Genomic DNA, 20,653 nt, shown 5'->3' with positions numbered 1-20,653 from the left:
TCTCTCCACTGAAATAGCTCTGAAATAGTAGGTGGTCTTATTCTGTCTCTTTGCTGTTGTGTCAGGCAGCTTCAGCGTCTCTTCAGAGAGGTTTAAATGATTTCCTTTTCTCATGTCCATAACTGTCGATCTGTGCATGTTGTCAATAAAGAGGCGTGGGTCTGAGAGTCAGCAGTGCTCTGCTTAGTCCTGGTAGTGGAAATGGCACCGAATGAAGATGCACTTGGTGGGTTCAGGACATTGGAAGCATTCAGTGCAGTTGAAGCTCTCTGAGGCAGAGTCTGTCTTGACTATATGCTTAGGTGTACCATACCTGTAGTCTTTTTCCAGCCACTTTTCAACCAGAAAACATCCCACCTATCTCACAGCATGAGACCCGTTTTTGTGCAGCATCGTTACATCTCATCTGGGTACCTAAGCCCAGGCCTGACCTGCATAAACATCTGTGCGAAAAGAAGGCTGTGTTCCTTGTGCTTTCAAGTTGCTGGGACACCCTTCATCTGGTCTTTCTTTCATGGTGGCTGTCACAGCGTGGTACGTGAAATTGGGGCATCCTGTGTTACATTTTGGAGAAATAAATGTGCAGTGCCAGAGAGCAAGAGCTCACGTGGCCCTGATTCTGTTCCCATGCAAAGTTGAGCTCACTGCTGCTGGTTGTGTTTGCAGGCATGTTTATGCTGCTGCTTTGCTCCCTGTGAAAGCAAAGGCATGTAAGTGCTTCTAAGGTTGTATAAATCCCACTGTGTAGAGAATGCTCTTACCGATTTAGGGAGCTACCAGGGTAGCTTTCTGTTAAGCTTCCGCTGGCGGATGCCATGATAGAAATCAGAAAGCCTTGTGCCATGCTCAAGAATCTGACAGCGCCATTGACCAGTGGGAGTTTGAGCTGCTGGAATTGCAAGCTGTGTGTAGTATAAATGGCCAAAAGTAAAACAGGTCATTAAAATAGAATATTCATGATCTAAGATGTTGGTAATGCAATAACCCATTTTAATTTGTGTCCTAAATAGTGAGCTAAAAGTAAACCACAGGAGCTGATGATGGTAATCAAATAAACCCAGCCCCCGGTTCCTATCTCAACCATAGTCCCAAGATGCTGCTTTTCCTTTTTAGCTCACACGCTTTGCTCTCAGCACTGCTTGGGTCCTTATGTAAGCACGCTGGCCTCAACTAACCTCTTCCTAATGTCCAAGCATGTTTCTGTTACTCCTTCTAGTACTTTACCTTTGCAGGATTTTAAATCCCAGGGTCTAGATGCCAAAATCCCAAATTAAACTCCATTCCAGGAATTGAGGGAGGCAGGACTAGAGGGAAGATTAGGAGCTAGGATTCTTGGCTGTGATGATAAACATCGGGCTGTTGTTTGTCATGGTTTGATTACCTGAACATGGAAGCCATTCGAGTTCATTGCTCTTCATGGCTGACATCTGGTCATAAACATAAACATAGAACCATAGAATTGTTAGCAGAAGGTGAGCAGAAATGGACAGGTGGGAGTAATGGAGGGCACTAACACTCTTGCCATGAATGATGGCAAGGCTCAGCAGTTGTCCCCTCAGGGCAGGGGAGACCTGAGAAGATAGGGTGGTTGCAGGTGTAGCAGCGACACAGAGCTACAAGAGACATTACACAGCCTGTGACATTGTTGGTCATTGCAGTGGAGTCTTTGCCTGAGGTACACAGCTCCCAGAGGAGACCTTCCCAGGTGTAGCAGCAGGCCAGCACCTGGGCCCTACAGCTGCCGGGGTCCAGGACTGGTCCTCTCCACCTGAGCTCTCAGGACCTGCAACTTTGAATTCAGCAAACCCAAGGTTTTGCGCTCCCTCTACTGGCTGCATTTCTGCTGCCTGGTGCCTGCTGTTCATCCTTGAAGGAATGCTGGAATCGGAGGGGACAATCTCAAACAAACAGGGAAGTAATGAAATTTGCACGCGTCCTTTACAGGGTCGTTGGCCACACTGTGAAGGTTTAGGTCAGTAGAGATGCATTTCCTATGCCTCTTTCCAAAAGGTTATTGTTTGCCTTAGGAAGTGGAGACAAAGCAGCGTAAGTCACACTTCAGAATCTTTTGAAGCTGGTGTGGAAGACATGAACCACAACCAAGAATGACTTGAATATTTGGTTTGCTTGCCTTACGTTTTATCTGTTATTTTCCTCGCTGTTAGCCCAAATAGCAATAGATCTCCCTCCAGAATCAGTTTTCTCAGTGTTGCTACCTCTTTTCTCAACTTCTATTTGCTGCATGCTCTCAAATACTTCCTTGACTCACTCATGTTTTAAACATCCAGCTTTTTTCTCATCTCAAGCCACCAGTGTCCTCATACCATGACTTCTGGTTTGATACTCAAAGAATAGGGTGTCCAAGGACAGGTTGTTTTGAGTTTCCTGTTTCAAACCTTATGTTTTCAATCTCTTCCTCTCCCACTGAAGACCTCGCATGTACTTCTCTAGGACATCACCTTCCAGCTTGGGAGGGCTTCTATTTGTCCATGTACTAGACTGCAATCAGATGTTCTGGCCAATACTGAGAGCAGCTAGTGGTGTGCGTTCGCTGTACCCTGGCTTTACCATTCCCAGCTGTATCCAGCCCAAATTCCTCCAAGATAAAGACTGCATGACCATGAAGCATTGGCACACTGTCCATGCCAGAGGGACCAGTACTATTATACAGGGACTTTGAAACCATTCCTCTTTACTCTTTCATTTCCGTTTTGCTGCTTGTGTACACCTGCTAATAGGTTGCCATAAATGTCCTCACTTCTCTGGATTCTCCCCTAATTCTCCACTTTGACATCAGAGCTCTGAGTTTAAATGACTTTTTTCCTTACTCTTCAGTTATGTCTGGTTTCCTGCTGACTACTTCTACTCGCAGACCTGCTCATGGACTTCTCAGCTTCTGATCTGAGTTTGTGCAGTGCAGTCTGATTGCATTTAAGCTGTCTCAGGTAGCAGCTTTCTCTAGCTATGCTTTTACTGTAAAAAGAAAAAGGCAACCTGCAAAATACGTTAAGTTTGGCAGCACGCTTCTCATGAAGGTCTGACCAGAACAAACTGAAGGGTAGGCAGTAGCAGTGGAGTTGGAGTGCATAGAAGGGGTGATAGGCTGCTGGAGATGGAAAATGTTAGCTCATCTGTTCTCTTCCATCTGCCCTGGGGCAGCAGAGAGCTACTGAACCCTTTCTAGGAGCTTTGTCCAGTTTTTGAAGTTGCAAGTAACTGAGCTTCTGCTATTTCCCTTGAGAAAATATTCCTTATGAATACAATTCACTGTCAGGAAGTCATTCTGAATCTCTATGTAATTTTTCCTTTTTTTGGTGTCCTCCCACTAAAATGGGCGTTCAGTGTTCTAAAACACAAAAAATCTATTTAAAGTGTGACTTTTTTTTTTTTTTTTTTTAATTTTCCTGTCAAGGCTGCTGTGATTTCTAGTTAATGTTTGTGCAAGGCTGTAAGCTCTCCAGTTTAAAGGCAAAGAATCACCGTATTCCCTGTGGTACCACTAATGCTTTCACTTGTTCCTTGAAGGTCTGGGTGAGCTTTGTGTGGCTGCATTAAGTGAGTGTTATTGGATTCCCTTTCCAAATGTATATTAAATGTGTGTGTGTTGTTGCTAAAAAGAGCTGGATATAAAAAAGACTGTTCTGAATCTAGATTATGTTTGTGCAGGAGTTTTGGTTTGCTCTGGATTCTGTGAATGGTGTTGTGTTGAACCTGAAGACAGTGTGCAGCAGTAGGTAAAAGAGGACATGGGGGGAAAGTAGCAGCCCCATTCCCCTGCTGAAAATAATTGATGTGCAAACAACACAAATACAAATTTCACTAATAGAAAAGAGATGAAATGCCCTCGAACTGTGCTGCAGAAAAGAGATTTAGGAAAACACGTTACATGGCTGTAATTGCTTGCAAGCCAGTGCTGTTCTGAAGGGAGTTGTTTTAATGGTTAAATTATACAACACGTTTTAAAATTGATGTTTTGCGTAATGCATCGTTGAACCTGTGAATCTCACTGACAGACCCAGTTGTTTACCTTCAGTGAAGTCAACCCAAAACAATGCAGTCATGTAAGAATGAAGGGGCAGATTTTTCAGAAGCGCAGGTTGTCAGTTAGGAAATTCAAGGGCAGCTTAACACCTCCTGGGATTTTTCTCCATGTACTTGCAGATATGTTAAACAGGTTGTAGCTTAATGTTCTAGGGCTCTTGCCAACAGCAAATGGACTCTAATTACTGGTTTTTAACAAAAGTGAACTAGTCTGATTCTAGTTCTACCACAAAAGGACTTTCAGGGACCTTCTGTTGTATAAACGTCTACAGTAGGTAGGGAGATCATTCTTTCAGTTTAATGCTCTGGCAGCAGTATTAAATATCAGCAGCAGTCTGGCTAGCAGCATCATTTTGTTATTACTTTTGCTTGTATACATGGCCATATTTTATCACTGAAGGTCAGTAAAACATACTTGCTGTTTCTACATGTCTTCCTTATGTACGGAAAATTTTGCATTTTCTTAGGTTCCTAAGCAGAAATTCAGGAATTAAAAGTCAGAAATGGAGCTTGATTGGAGATTTCATTCAGCATATCTTAGGATCACAGGTTAATTTAGAAAGGGTCATGGTGAAATGAATTTAGAAAGAATCATTGTGATCTTTTTCAACCCTGGCCGTTCTATGATTCTATGACGGGTCTTCTGGAGATCATCTCCTGCAATCCTCTGTTCAGAGCAGGCTATTTCTGAAATTGGATCAGTTCACAGAGTTTGAATACCTCCAAAGATGGAGATTTTGCAGCTGGTCCTCCATTCCTGTGTTTGACCATCCTCATAGGGAACCATGAGAGTTTCCATTTTTGCATTGTGTATCATTGGTTTCTAGCTTTGTCTTTTCTGTAGTCTACTATGAAATATATGAAGACTTTTAAGATCCTGAACCAACAAAGATCTCCACACCTTTCCTTGAACGTTGTGTGCTCCAGCCCCTCCCCTTCTTGTGGTCTACCCATCCGAATTGTTTCAGTTCACCAGTATCATTCCTGCAGTGAGAAAGCCAAGCTGGACACAGTAACCCAGGTTTGGCCTCAGAAATGCCAAAAAGAAGAGAGTAATCCCTTCCTTTGACCTGCTAGCCATTATTACTAATGCAGTTGCTGTGCAGCTTGTGTTGGTATGAGGATACATTGCTGGCTTGTGCAGCTCATCTGTCAGCACCACCGTGTCTCCTTCTGCAGGCCCATCCAGTTGGGCTCCACTGCCACTCCTTGGGTCTGGTTTTGTCTCTTATTTGTGACTTTGTGCTTCTTGGACTTCATAGGTTTCCTGTCAGCCCATTTCTTCAGCCCGTGTGTCCATGGGGAAGTGGTTCGTGGGAATGGGGTTGGTAAAGCTCTCTTGTGTGTCAAAGCTCTTCATGCAGACAAGGACCTCTGACCAGTCTGGAGCAGATGTTGGTCATGATGGGACATTTGTGTCTCTAGTTTGGGCTGCTTAACAATATTCTTAAAGCCTTTGCTCTAAACCTAGAAATGCCTCAGGATCAAAAGATCTTCTTTTTTCTCTCTCTTTTTTCCCCATTTCTTTCAAGGAATGGTCAAGGCATTGACCAAGAGAATCAGTATTTCTAGCATTTCTTCCCACGGTGTTCTGTGCAGTCAGTCACATGGACTCACTTGAGCTCATTCAAGGTTCACTGACCCATGCGGATTCCACTAAGCATCTTCATGCTCCTTGATTAGCTTAATAAATTAATCTGAAGCAGTGGTACAGAGCAAAATCCAAGCTGAGCAGCAAGATTTTGAGCAGTGTGGTGAGAATGCATTTGCTTTTAACAAAACTCCTTGGTAAAGTAACAGAGATTAGCACTTGTCCCAGTTTACATCCAGCGCTGTGCACACGTGTGAGCTCTGCAGGCTCTTGCTGATGTTACCAGCCGCTGCTGTAGATGGGAAAGCTGAGACAGCAAGCAAACACTGCCTCTTTGCCCTCTTTCTGTTTAATATGTGTTCTGTTGTTAAAGGCCTATAAATAAGTATAGACAGTCCAGGTTTCCTTACCTGGATGTGCTCTTTGCTCGGCTCTTTGTTGGATATGTACCACATGTACTTTACAGTGGAAAATGCTGCTGAAACTTCTCTTTCTCAATTGAATAATAAGGCATGGCAAATACCAGTAGCCTAATAAAGTCTTTGAATAAAGCCATAGCCGATTTCTGTTTATAATACTCAGGGGAGTCATTATTTTACTTACAGACCACTTTTAAAGTTGGGCACATGCTGTTTGGTGCTTCTTTTTATGATGTATTAGGGACTCCTTGCACTCCTTTGGCTTTTCCTTTTGCCTTTCCTGCCTTGATTGCTTCCATGCTTGCTGGGTGTTTGGCAGTCTCCTTTACAACAAGCAGAAGTCAAGCTGACAGTGAGAAGGCAGTCAGTCTGGGATCGTGTCTTTGCATCTCTGTAACCAATGCTTGTTTCACTGTCTGATGATTTCTGGCAAATCTCCGGATCAAAATTAACGTACAGAGAAACAAGATATATAATTTTCAGATCTGATCTTTTTCCTTGAGTGATTGCAGGAGCACTGAAGGAAAGAGTAATTTGAGAACAAAGTAGATTGGTTTAAATTCACCTGGCACCAGCAATGTGATGAATTCATGATAGCTGTGAATGTGAAAACTTGAAAGTCGAGGGGGAAAGAAGATGAGCATCAACCTGCATTTAGATAAATTGTGTGTTTGACAGATAAGTGCTCTGCAGCATGTAATTTGAATGATGAGGATCTAGCTGATGATTGATGCTGCCCGGGAAAAATGTCATTGAAACTAAGACAAGTGTCTTGGTTCTTTGGGGGATAAAAAAAAAGGTAGGCATAGATTATGGCCTATCCAGAAAACTGTTTCCTGCCTTGTTTTTCATTTCAGTTCCTTCTCCAGTCCCATTCCTTTAAACCTCCCATTGCCTGTAGACGTGCCCAGGACTCTACTGTTAGTTCTCTTCAAAAAGTAAACTTATGTAAACTTTGCCATAGTAAGTACGGAAGTGGAGGGAAAGGCTATAATTTGGTGATTTTCATTAAGGCTGAGCGCTGCATTAATAGCACAGTTGTGTTGCTTTAAGAAGGTTTATTTTATTTTACCCACTTGAATGGATTTGAGCAGTCTTATTGCTAACTGGTGGAAGAGAATGGTGATACTGGGAGCCAGTATCTGAATGGGCAGGTGTGAATGAGCTGCTCTGGTCTGTGATAGATGCAAGTCTTGAAGGAGTTGTGTCTTGGCTTGAAAGCAAATATACTACTATGTGAGTAGTATAGGCACTATACTACTGGCACTAGGAAATCAGCTACAGTCTTTTGTTTATGTGACATTTAGGTGCTGCAGTTCTTGAGCATTGGAAGATTGAACAGAAATAATTGTTGTCATGAATGCCTCCTCCCTGGAAGCGTTCAAGGCCAGGCTGGATGGGGCTTTGGTCAACCTGCTCTAGAGGGAGGTATCCTTTCTGTAGCGTGGAGGTTGGAACTAGATGATCTTAGAGGTCCCTTCCAACCCAAACCATTCTATGATTCTGTTCTATAGCTGAAGTAATATATTGCAGCAGGAGAGGAATTGTAATAACATGAAGATCTTCCAACTTTTTATGAAGTTGTTTTGTGGGGTTTTTTTTGTTTGTTTGTTTTGTTTTTTTTTTTTTAAACACTGTTCATTGAGCAAAATGAACAATGAAAGAGCTGGAAGTCTTGTAAGGAATACAAAGAAATAAAATCTGGCACAGTGAGAGACTTTCAGTACAATATGAGTGTACTTAAAATCACAAGTCATCTTTCTGTTAATTCACTGTAGAATAAGGTCTCTTCAAGATAAGACTCAGCAGTGCTGTGGAGTTGGTATTTAAAGTATGTCCATCTGCATCTAAACGAGTAGCTCCAAGACAATCAGATTATGCAGTAGTTACTTTGGTGAGAATATCGCCTAAGTGGAATGGAAACTTCATTTTGAGTCTAATATTAGACCCTGCTTTGGAAAATTCCTTTTAAATGATCACAAGCTGGGAATAGCAAAAGAATTTAACTTTCGACAGACAGCATTCACCAAGAATTTGTTTTTAACTGCTTATGTTGGGTCCCTGGGAAAGCAGATGTGAAAAACTTACCAAAGTGAATTGACTTGACCTGATGCAATGTTTATATCAGTAGTTGATAAGTTTTCCTCCCTCGTCTAATTTGCTCAGGATATTTTCATTCTTTAGGCATGAGTAAGTCTGGGTTGGAATAGTTTGAATGCTTGTTAGTCTAATAATCTGAATCTTAAAGCATGCAGACATTGTTGCCTATAAAGGGGTCTAAGCAGAGTTGAACTATTTTGGTTATCTTCCATGGATGGAGATAAGCATCGTTTTTGAGACTAGCAAAGAAGAACATGAGACTGTGTTGCTTACCTCCCAACAGCTCACAAGGCACAGTGAGACCTGTATTTGTGCTCAGAATGCAGCTGGCGTTTGGAGAACCCTCTGAATGCAGAGACCAGCAGGCCTTTTTGTGCACCTTTACGAAGAGTGACTCTCAGTGGCAGTTAGGGGAGCTGGAAGGGGTGTAGGAGCAACTCAAAGGGTTGTGGTACTTTTGTTATTCCTGTGGCAGAAAGGTCCTTAGGATTTATCAAATACACTGTGAATGATGCGCAGCTTAGGAATATTTAGAGGCACTAGCATATCTCATCCTAACGTTTCTCTTTGTTAATCAGACACTGTTGCTTTGAATATTTTGATTAATTAATTCATAAATAAGCCCCCTTCTGCATGGAGCACGTCTAAATAAATTGTTTTGGGGGAAGGGAGGTGGAAGAGAACTTGTGGATTCAGCTGAGCTCCTCTCCCCAGCTCTGCCCCATCTGTGTCCTTCTGTGGTTTGGCCATTGTGGAGCTATTGTAGGAGCTCCCTACAAAAGAGGGCTCCAGCCTGACCTGGACAGGATGAGGGGAAAGGGCTTTGAACTGGAAGAGGGTAGATATAGACTAGGCATCAGGAAGAAATTCTTTACTGTGAGGATGGGTAGGCGCTGAAACAGGTTGCCCAGAGAGGTTCTGAATGCCACACCTTGGGAGGTGTTCAGGGCCGGGCTGCATGGGGACTTGGAGCAACCTGGTCCTATGAGGGGTGTCCCTGCCTACATCAGGGGGTTGGAAACTACATCTTAAAGATCCAGTCCAACCCAAACCATTCTATGATTCTGTGCCCTTCCTCAGTCAGTGCAGGACATGAGAAGAGAAACATCCATCCACAGAATAATATAGGGTGACAGTGTCTCTGGGAAAAGAAATTAGAAGAGACTTCTGATATTTTTACTGTTCTTTTGTGTGCTGGGTGGATCTATGTGGTCCAGGACTGTATTTCTCACAGGGACACCAGATTATGATTTGGTGCGTCTCAAAATTTTGGATCTTATTAGTGAGGTGTGACGCCAACTTTTCTATCTCTCTATTTACACCTGCCTGTCTGTAATTTTGCTGCAATTTCTGATCTTTCTGGAATTTTGAAATGTCTAAACTACTGATCTGTCTCCTTGCAGGCAAGTCTCACCTGGCTATAGTACAAAGAGTAAACAATGAAGGAGAAGGGGATCCTTTTTATGAAGTCCTGGGAATTGTCACTTTAGAAGATGTGATTGAAGAGATCATCAAGTCAGAGATTCTGGATGAAACAGATCTATACAGTGAGTAGAAATATTTGCACTTTTTTTTTTTTTTTTAATAGACAAGAGAGAAGACACCATCCAGCGGCAGCTGTGTCTTACAGCTAACTTGCTGATGGTCAGATGATCTGCAGATCCCTCAGATGGTCAAAATGACTTTTATTTTCACAGCAAGGGCACTTCACCCCTTTAAGCTGTATGAATTCAGAAACAGGACAGCTTTATTTATTTGACTCTTCCATCTAGAAGATCTAGATGTGCAGCATCCTGGTCTCTCCTGTTAGCTGTTCTCCACCATGGTTGCCTAGTTTAAACCTCTTTATTCCAGTGCTTGTGACCTCCCACGTTTACTCCTAACCTCTCTCCCCCTCAAAGGCCTGTAGTCTGCATCCCCACCATAGTTTATAAAGAAGGCAGGAGGTGGATATCTGTGCCTCAGGGAAGAGGAATGGAGTCTCTTTGGAGTCCATCTCAGTCACTCACTCAGAGAGAGCCTGACAATGGAAAGGCTGCTTCAGGGCTGCAAATCAGCAAGTCCTAAATAACTCCTCTTGTAATCACTCAGTACAGCTCCTTCCTTCCTTAGTGTTGGTGTACATTATGGCAGATGATGGTACAGGTTGAGCATTACCCGAGACTTGAGAGATCTGGATCTGGACTTCTTCCCCAGTTTAGAGTTTCTCTGGTTTTTGGCCAGTTGCCACAGTGTCTGTTTCCATCTGCACAATCTAGCCTGTGCATATTGGACTTCCTCTCTGTCATTCTTCATCTGTCTTATCTGTACTTTGATCGCTTGCTGGCAGATGCTATTTTTTACTACGTATTCATGGGTAGCACAAGGATGTCTCTAGACTCTATTGTAATAGAAATGGTCATTTTATATATAGTTAATGCTCTTCAGCTGCCCTTTGCTTTTTTTTCCTTTTCTCATGAGAAGGATCTGGATGTTTCTATCGCATCTTTTTTAGGCCGATGCAAGCATTTTCCTATCTTCCCTCCGGCCCAAAAGCCAAAACAGCACTTTGCACTGTGGGGTAGACAGACTTCTACTTTTCCTAATAGATTTCTGTTGCCTGAACTACTTTCCATAGCTGGTCAGTATTTTACCAGTATTTACGTGCACAAAGATTTCTGTAAATCACAGCTGTGTTTTACATTGTATTGAACAGTCCAGTTACTACGGAAATCACAGAACTGCAGTTAGTACTGATCTTTTTCATACCTTCACAAATGAATTGCTGGGCTAATCAGTAACAACATAATGCTCTTACAAGGTGAATTCAAATTGTATTTAATAATCCAAAATACTGCTTTTTTTTTTTTTCTCTTGTTTGTTAAAAGAAACTGTATAGATAGAAACTGTATAGATGTTGTGTTGTTTTTTAAGGGAAAAAGTTTTAGACCATTAACAGCATGTTAGAGGACAGGGAAATCGATATTTAATTTTACTGTATGAAGACTTCCTAGATTAACCAGATAGAGGTGGTAAATGTGAATTCATTTGAAACCATCCTTCCTGGGAAGGTTTTGTATAGAAAATTCCTGATTCCAGACTGGGAGGGAAACTTAACCTCTCAGGCTTCCTGGTGGGTGCAGGAAAATTTCAGGGGTAGCTCCTACCATTTACCATTGAGATCACCTTCTGGTTTCGTTATCATAGAATCATTGAATGGCTTATGTTGCAGGAGACCTTAAAGATTATCTCGTTCCAACCTCTCTGCTGTGGGCAAGGTTGCCAGCTACTAAATCAGGCACTAAATCAGGTTGCCCAGAGCCCCATCCAACCTGTCCTTGAACACCTCCAGGGATGGGGCATCCACAGCGTCTCTGGACAAACTGTTCAAGTACCTCACCACACCGAGTAAAGAATTTCTTCCTATCATCTAACCTAATTTCCCTCTCTTCTAGTTTAAAGCCATTTCCCCTTGTCTTATCACTATCAGACCGTGTAAAAAGTCAGTTCCCCTCCCACTACACAAGCCCAGCACCCTCACCTTTTTTGGAGAGGTGCTTCAGCTCTGTGGTCATCTTCATGGCCCTCCTCTGGACCCATTCCAATAGCTCTGCCTCCTTTCTGTACTGTGTCCTGTATTGGACACAGAACCCCAGCTAGGGTCTCACAAGGACAGAGTAGAGGAGGACAGTCCTCTCTCTCTCCGTGCTGCCTACCCCTCTGTTGATGCAGCCCACAATACAGTTGGCCTTCTGGGTTGCAAGTGCGCACTGCTGGCTCTCGTCCAGCTTTTCATCCACCAGCACCCCCAAGTCCTTCTCTGCAGGACTCCTCTCAGGGTGTTCCTTTCTCCCTTTCTTAAAAGTCGGTGTGATGTTACCCATTTTCCATTCACAAGGGACTTTGTCTGACAGGTACAACTTTTCAGATATGATGGAGAGTGGTTTGGCAACCACATCAAGTAGTTCCTTCAGGGCCTTGGGATACCTGTAGTCCAGTCCCATTGGCTTGTATGCATTCAGCCTCATGAGGTGGTCTGGGATCTATTCTGCTCATACACTGGGAGGGATTTCACTCTCCTGGATGTCTGGGGATGTGAGAGATATGGGCAGCTAAACTGCCAGTGAATACTGAGGCAAACAATTTTAGTGTGTTGGTAGGCTGTAACAAATTCTAATTGGTGTAGCATTGGAAACATGCTTTTGGCTTTCTGAAAGAGGCTTATTGCCCCTGTTATATTAAGACAGCTTGATTTTTGCTGTGTCAGTGCCAATAACCCCTGTAGTATTCATGCACTCTGCTACTGTTCATTATTAGACCAAGCCAGCTTCTCAGAACTTGAAGCCTTTGAACTGATTTGCTCTGTCCTGTGTGTTTACTTAAAAGTAGACCTTATGATGAATTCTGGCAGTTATTATGCCTTTGTTCTGAAATTTTAAACATGCTTTTTTGTGCTTTGATGGAAATTAGAAATTTGATGCAATGACTTTGGGTTCTGGAGCTGTGCCTTTCTTCTGCTGCCATGAAAATGGCAGGGTTAGGGTAGAACAAATTGCAGCTTTGTGGTTCTTGTTGAAAGGTGCTGTCACTGCTGAAGCTCTGCAGCTGAATTTCATGCTTCCAGTGGATGCATGGTATTACTTCATATTGCTCCATTCTGCTGCACCTTTAAGTTTGCAGAAACGGTGGGAGCAAGAGAAAGTGTGAAATATCTTTGATCTATCAGCATCTGCTTGGATTGAGTGCTTCTGAATGTGCAGCTGTACTGGGAATGTGATGGGGTGGAGTTAAGAGGTTTCTGTTGTGTTACAGGTAGGCTCTGAAAATGTCTCAGCCAGTGTCACAGTGAACAGCTGTGTGTTTGCCTCTTAGTATTGGAAGATTGGAGCATTTGATGCACCACAGGAATGTGTGCTGCACTCCTGTGGCCCTGGCTAAGAGGTCTCAGTGCAGAGTGCAGCATCTACTGAGAGGCATGGAGTTCACCACTGTGACCCATGTTTGACTGGTGTCATGTCTTATTTAGCTCTTTCTAACAGGAGATGAGTTTCATCATCCCCTCAGTGTGACTGGAATGTTGCTGTTTTGCATTCATACAGATCAGAGAGGGTTGGCCCCAGGTAAAATCGAGGACTCTTCTACAAATGATTAGCTCTTCATAGGATTATAGAGTCATTTGAGTCGGAAGGAACATTTAAAGATAATCTTGTCCAACTCCCCTGCAGTGAACAGGGGCATCTACAGCTCAATCAGGTTGCTCAGAGCAAGACAGGTTGCTCAGAGGGGAAGACCACCATCTTACCTTAATATTCCTATTTTCAAAGAGCTGTCAAAACAGGTATGTTAAATATAGGTGCTTGTAAACTCTGTACCACTTTTCCGTGTAAACCACAGAGCTACAGGGCAAAAAATTGTTTGCCCTAGTAAATACTTCCAGTGACATCCAGTGAAACTGTAACAACATACTTTGCACAATGGTGATTTGCCTGGCTAGATCTGCAGATACTGGTAGTGTGTACATCAGTGTGCTATGGCAGGAGAACAGAGCTTTCTGCAGCTGGAATCTGATCTTTAGGCATACCCAGGCTGTTACAACCCCTAGACAGTGGTGCTTTTACGTTGTTGGCCCCTAGGATTCTGGACTTGCTAACATTCTGTAACGTAGCACTGTAGGCTGTAGGAGCAGCATCCTTACAGGAAGCTACTGCATATGAGTAGAAGATAGCTGTCACATATTCTTGCTGAACACTTTCCTGTTCACGGAATCACAGAATCACTAAGGTTGGAAAAGACCTACAAGATCATCCAGTCCTACCATCCACCAACCACCAATAGTACTCACTAAACCATATCTGTCAACACAACATCCAACCATCCCCCTCAACACAATGTCTGCTGTTGTTAACACTGAGCTGGACCTCTCCTGCCTGCCTAGAAATGAACACCCTGTATGCGCTATATGCAGAACTGCTCTGCAATTAGATGCTTGCAAGCAGATACTTTTCTTCCACTGAGATAACAAAGTCTGTGGGTTTCAGGATCTGAGCTGCAGCACAGGTCATGATTATTTCTAGTTTTCAAGGTGTATCAGCAAGCAGGGCTTTGCATGTGTACCACAGAGGGGTCTGTCTGCACAGTTGCTCTGGATGGCTGTCCCTGCTGGCTCCATCCAGCACAGTTCATGTTGGACCCCATTCTAACAGAAATCGCTTCCTTCCTTTCTTTTCCCACCCTCCCTTCCCCAGCTGATAACAAGACGAAAAAGAAAGTAGCTCATCGAGACAGGAAGCAGGACTTCTCTGCCTTCAAGCAGACAGACAGCGAGATGAAGGTTAAAATATCACCGCAGCTCCTCCTGGCAATGCACCGCTTCCTGGCAACAGGCAAGTGTGGATTATCTTTTTTCACAATCGTGCCAGAGCCTCGGAGGCAGTTGGTCAGCAAAGGCCGGTGAGGTGGGTGGGACAGTGCAGACGGGAAGGGAGGCTGGATTGTGGGGTGACAAATAATGCCACTGTTGTGTTTTTCTTTTTAAATTCTCTCCTCTCCTATGTTCAGTGTCGGCATGAACCCTCTGAGACATTTACCAGGGGTGGACCAGTAACTTTAAATTGGTCTGAAAGGTAAGGATGAATGCCAAGTGCCGCACTGCATGTGTAGAGTCCGTCAGATTAACGACTAGCAGGCGCACCCCATTAGGAAGAGCTCAGGGAGCAAACCGCAGAGGACTCAATACCGCTGGCCAGCTGACTGTAATTGCACTCTGGCACTTCATCCAGAAAAAGATGCTGGGCTTTTAGCAGGACGGCATGAGCCTGTTCCATGAGACTTGTGACTTGAAGTGAAAAACTCTCAACACACTTAATGCAGGCTGTGCAGGCGGTTGAACTGTACATTTGAAAACGGATTTCTTGCTGGCTTGTGTGACCTCCATTGATGGCTTCAGGTTTCAGAGGACAGTTGTCTCCGTCTCAGATCACCTTGATGCTTTATCCCTTGTATGGGCCTTCTGGCAGAGAGGCCAGGGGCTTGAATGCTGACATTGCCTTCCATCATAAAGTTGGTCCCTTCACCTCAGGGATGAGACCTGTTAACAGGAGAGCTTGTGGAAAGCAGACCTTCCTATTGCTCATGTTGTCTCTCTTTGGCATATAAAGACTTCTCATATGCAGGCCATTCAGACGTGCATCTTTCACTTCTATATTCAACATACATTTGTGGATTGAATGTGATAAAGTTCTGTCTCCGGTTGGCCAGCTCAAGCTGGAAATTAATACTTCCCCTCCTCTAAGATACAGTAACTGCGTGCTAGATGCTCTCAGTCCGCCTTCGTGCTTTGTTTTGCCTCTGCGAGTTAAAGGTGTGTGATCGGTTATCGCATCTCAGCTGAGGGGCCGTATTTCCTTAGAAGGCTTGGATTTCTGCAGCTCATGTGCATGTGAGCATCTCCTTGGTGAGAGGAAACATTTCTACAGGAAGATGTGGATTTAACAGCAAGCAAAGCATTGTTCACGTAGTTGTACAAGACTCGGTGGAGTTCCCTAAGCACCTGCTCAACAGACATAGTCTTATAGTGCTGCATCTCTGCTTGTTTTGTGGATCAGAGCATTGTGTGGCTTCAAACTGGCAGTGCTTCGAAGTGACACTGCTAAATGAGATGAAAAGCTACAGTTTTGGTTTATCTGCTCTAATCTGAGAATAGTATCTCTAGAAGGTGAGAGGTGCTGGGTCATTAACGGTCCTATTCTGAAATTAGGCATAAGGAATGCTTATCAGTTTGCATGTGTAAATCTCGACGTCCCTGGCCTAACTCTCACACAAGGATGAGCTTTTTCACTTCTTGCAGCTCTTGCTGGCAATACTGATGATTGAAGAGCAAGCGGGTAGGGAACGTGTTCTGTTGTGTCAGGTATTAATCCCACACGGTTTGAACTGACTTGCACTGTGCATCACTTTGAGTAACTCTTCCCGTGTGAACCATGGCAGCTCAGATTGTGTCTTTGAATTATGTAGAGCATCTATCTAGACTAACTTTCAATGCCCCAAGCAGTGATTTTTTTAAAACTTTTTTTTTTTTTTTAAGTGCAATAAATACAGTAACTTCAATACCTTGAGAGGAAGGAAAAATTACATCCAAAGGTTCTGTGTGCCCCAACTGTAAAGCTCTTCCATTTACAACTCTCCAGTGATCCCATTCAACTGTGACTACACTCTCACAGGGGCAAGACTGCCTTCCTGTGTCTTTTCCCTTTCAGATGAAGACATGGCTTTTGGTGGTTTTTTGTTTGTTTGTTTGTTTGTTTGTTTAATACTTCACTGATGAAAGTTGGCGTGTTCTTGTTCTTTTCCCCTTACAAATTTAACAGTCTCAAAAGACAGGAAGCGTGCAATTCCATAATGGATCTCTCTGCATCTGTGTGTCGTTTATAGGCAAATGCTTATTAATGAGTACTGCTGACTTCTTGCCAGGCGTATAAAGTGTAATGCCTAGTTGTATCTTGTGTTATAGAAGTAGAAGCCTTTGGTCCATCCCAGATGTCGGAGAAGATCCTTCTCAGGCTGCTAAAACATCCCAATGTCATCCAGGAGCTGAAATACGACGAGAAGAACAAGAAAGCCCCAGAACACTACCTCTACCAGCGAAACAAGCCTGTCGACTACTTTGTTCTCATTTTACAGGTCAGTAATGTTATTATGTTCTTGATGTGTGCAATATTGTGTATCTCCTGACATATCACTCTTGGTGTCTCTTTCACTTGTTGAAGCTTGTCGTCTTTCAAGCATGGGACTGGAGCTTTGCTCATGGGAACTGCTTCTGTCTCCTTTGTGATCTTGCCACACTTGAAGAGCTCATTCAGTTGCTTTTAGCCCCAGTTAAACCTGCTGTGATATCTGCTGAAAGTCATTTGTGCTTTGGATGTTACATTGCAAAAGAACCCTGGTGTGCAGTAGGCATTGCTTGTAGAATAGGGGTGTGAAAAGCCTCATGTCAGTAGGAGCTTGGCCAGGATGCTTCCACCAGTGGGTTTTTCCATTTGCAAAAGGAGGAATGGGGACTTTGACATTTTGGGAAGAAGGCATTTTGTCTGTGCGATTGTGAAGTCCAAAACCTTTGGTTTTGTGATAAATGCAGGTTTCTTTGGGGCCACTGTGCCATCTGCTGAACTCCCACAGCCTCCTCCCATAGCTCTGTGGTACCTTGGGCACCTCACCACCTGAGCTCTCACTCTGCACTGAGATCATTGCCTTTGGGTGGGTTTTATGTCGCAGAGGGGGGAGGACTGATTTCTGTTTGTTCACTGTAGGGTCACTTCCAGTGCTCATCGTCTCCTAGGGTCCATTACTTGCCAGGAATGTTGAGTAGCAGGATGAAGCTTGATACAGAAACTTAACTCCCATCTAGCACTGTTCGAGCAGTAACAGTCCTTTAAGAGGCATTTTGCTGGAAAGGTGCTTACGCTATCTTTGAAGATAACTGAAATGAGTTTTGGTTATACAGACGAGCACTGCAGTTGAAATTGTGGCAAAGGGCTTGAAGTCTTCCTTTCCATTACTTCTAACAACAGTGAAAGAGTGGGGATGTTAAACATGATCAACAACAAAGAAAGCTCTGAAATATGATGGTGTTGATTCAACGCATCTCTCTCTTAAAAAAGAATTTGTGGTTTTTTTTAACTGCTCTTTCTTATGTGCTGAATTACTGCAATCTGAAATATTCCAGAAGCAAGATAATGCTCCTGCATGAGGTAATGCTGCAAAACTGTAGCTGGAAGACATGTGCAATACAAAAGAACAAGTAGTTCTTTCTGAGCCATTCTTCAATCAATATGTATTCAGTAAAAACAATGTGCTAAGTCTGTAATGCTTTTGGAAAGGGAGCCTTGCGGTAGGTAGGTACTATAAAAATAGAAAGTGTTGGTTCTGCAAGGAGCAGTGGGTCAGTACTGTGCTTTTGTTATTTTAATGATCTGGTCTTGAGAGATCGAGGAGATCTGAAGAGATCAAGGGTACCTTCACAGTAAATCATGCCAGAACTCAAGCAAATGCATATTTTTTGTATTAAATTTGCTAGTTTAATCTCTGTAGAGTTTCTGTTTCAGTTGGAAAGTCACCTTTTTGCAACAGTTTTTCTCTTAGCTACTGGGAAGGTTTTCTGTATGCCTTTGTCGTTGTGTTCTTTCAGAATTCCTGTTGGAGCACTAAGCAGTGCAAACCCAGAAACCAGAGATGTGTACAGTTAAGCAGCAGAGCACATCTCATAGCACACATGGGGGATCCTTACTGGCTCACCAGCTGCTGTGGCAACACCAAGCATGTGCAGCCTTCCTGTGGCCACCGCTGGGAAGTGCTGTGTGTGCTGACAGCAGAGCTGGAACTGAAGCTCTGCTCTTGCTGCTAGCTACTACCTTGTTGTTCTTTGGGCGCTAACTCCAGGCTGACTGTATGTGAAGATCAAAGCCTACTTGCATACGTGTTTTCAAGACCTGGCCTTGGTTGGTGGGTAACTACCAGTGGTGAATAGAGTGAGAGCCCTTTTTATAACCAGCCTTTGTTTGTGTGACCAAAAGTAGCTAATTACTGGTGTTGTGGACTGAAATTGATTTTAAAAGGGGCTACATGAAGTGATTGATTTTGATGGCAAGAAAGTGGGTTTGTGAACTAAGTACTCTCTTCCTGTGAGATAGATGCAGTTTTTTTTCTGATCTGGAACAGTTCGAAAAACTGATTTGATATGAAGTCATGCTCAGCCTGACTTTTTTCCCATGTTTTTCTGTCCAGATGCAGTGCTGTAAAATTAAACACGTGTTTAATTAATATAAGTTGTTTTTGTACAGTAAAAACATAGAAATAAAAGCTACCTTTTGGACTTGTTTTAATCTGTGTCCATCTGATGGTCAGTTCACTTGGTACATGTAGCATGGGCAGTCTACCTGCCCTTTCCATTGCATTGCAGGTAATTATGTTGTTTGTCTAAAATCTCAGTCTTCATGTAGCTCACCTTCAAAGCTGCCTGAGATTTGCTTCTTTCTGCAGTTAGGTAATGTAATTCCCAGTACAGTACCAGTAAGGATGGAGGGGAAAACCAGATCCCACTAAGAAGCAAATTATTTCTTGCTATTTGTATATCAAAATAACTGGGATGTTTACTGCTACATTTGATATGGTATTTTCTCTTCTAAAGTTGTTTGTATGATATCAGTATCTGTTGTTAAATGTTGGGTTCAGACCGCATCAGAAATGGGTACATTATGTGGTAGGGTGGTTGAGCCTGGGAAGCACTGAGGGTTCTTCTAAACAATATCCTGCTCTTTTGCAGAGCCTTAATTTAAGGGTGCTGGAATATGTATAACTGTCAGAAACCAACAAAATCAAAATAGCCTCGAGACTGCTGCTTCAGGAATAAGGGCCTTGATTCTGTGGGAATCCCATCGGTGAAAACAAATTCCAACTGAGACATTGTCTTCCATCTCCATTTCCCATATTCATGTTAGAAGGGACTTGATGTGAATGTGAGCCATGCCCTCAAATGTGTAGGTTTCTCAAGAGCCCAAATGACTGGATGCCTTCAAGCCTCTTGTGATATTGGGTGAGGGCAGGCATCTGTTAGCCCTCGGATCGTGTCAGTAGTACCATCTCTGCCACCCTGCTCCCCCTGCAGGGACTTAGCTGCCACAGGGACCATAGGACCAGAATTGCTCAGGACAAGTATGTTTTTTCTCCCAGGGTTTATCTCTTTTCAGGCATCGTTACAAACTGCAGGAACCTTGACACTACTTAGCAACAATCAGGAAAGACTAGCTGCTAGGGCTGAAGACTGGTCTTGTGCCTCAGGACTTATGGTCCCTTTTAATTGCAGCTCTCTCTCCTTTTGCTTAACAGGGGAAGGTGGAAGTGGAGGCTGGGAAGGAGGGGATGAAGTTTGAAGCTGGTGCTTTTTCCTACTATGGGGTGATGGCCCTCACAGCATCACCAGGTATGTCCTCTTACCTTCTGCTTCTGGAATGCACTTGTGCACAAGCCTGTCTGCTGGAGTGTGTGTGGGAGGGGAGCATGCAGGGCATCCCCCCACGCTGTGGTGTGGACTGATGGAAGCAATACCACCCTGCAAGCAGAACCACCCCATGGCTGGCACAGCAACCTGGTGGCAGTGCTGGCTCTGACAGCCAAGCGAGCAGCGGGCTCCTGCAGCATGCATGTGTTGGCTTTAGCAAGGGAGGTAGTGGGCACTGGAGGAGAGCTTTGTGGTTCATTTCTCATTGTAGAACAACGTTGAATTAGCAAGAATAAATAATTAGTAGCAGAGGGACATCTAGTGGTGTAGAGTACGAACAACCTGCTAGTTTGTGTATGGTTTGCTTTACCAATCGTTGTTTCTAAAGCCATCCTGAGGGAAATGAGGGCAGTGGAGCAAGGAATATAAAGGTTGCGCCTGTCAGCTTGTGCAGAGATATAGCTGAGAGTTCAGCAAAGGAAGAGGCTGAGATGTGAGCAGCACATAAATACTAGCTGCACAGCCCAGCAT

The 20,653-nt window shown here is 43.5% G+C and overlaps 1 protein-coding gene across 1 annotated transcript in view; it reads left to right on the top strand.

The window, feature by feature from the left end:
• The window catches only part of CNNM2 (cyclin and CBS domain divalent metal cation transport mediator 2), a gene marked incomplete at its 5' end in the record, with an annotated part of 106,693 nt that overhangs the window by 72,850 nt on the left and 13,190 nt on the right, over positions 1–20,653 (top strand). The window contains 4 exons of the mRNA XM_042818063.1: positions 9,555–9,698; positions 14,376–14,513; positions 16,640–16,809; positions 20,011–20,104. Of these exons, the coding sequence (XP_042673997.1) occupies positions 9,555–9,698; positions 14,376–14,513; positions 16,640–16,809; positions 20,011–20,104 (546 nt within the window). The remainder of the gene's footprint in view (positions 1–9,554; positions 9,699–14,375; positions 14,514–16,639; positions 16,810–20,010; positions 20,105–20,653) is intronic.

This window comes from Centrocercus urophasianus, unplaced genomic scaffold (assembly GCF_019232065.1).
Source record: "Centrocercus urophasianus isolate 14NV4802_14NV808 unplaced genomic scaffold, USGS_Curo_1.0 seq_17, whole genome shotgun sequence".
Taxonomy (NCBI): domain Eukaryota; kingdom Metazoa; phylum Chordata; class Aves; order Galliformes; family Phasianidae; genus Centrocercus; species Centrocercus urophasianus.
This window is presented reverse-complemented; position numbering and strand designations above follow the sequence as displayed.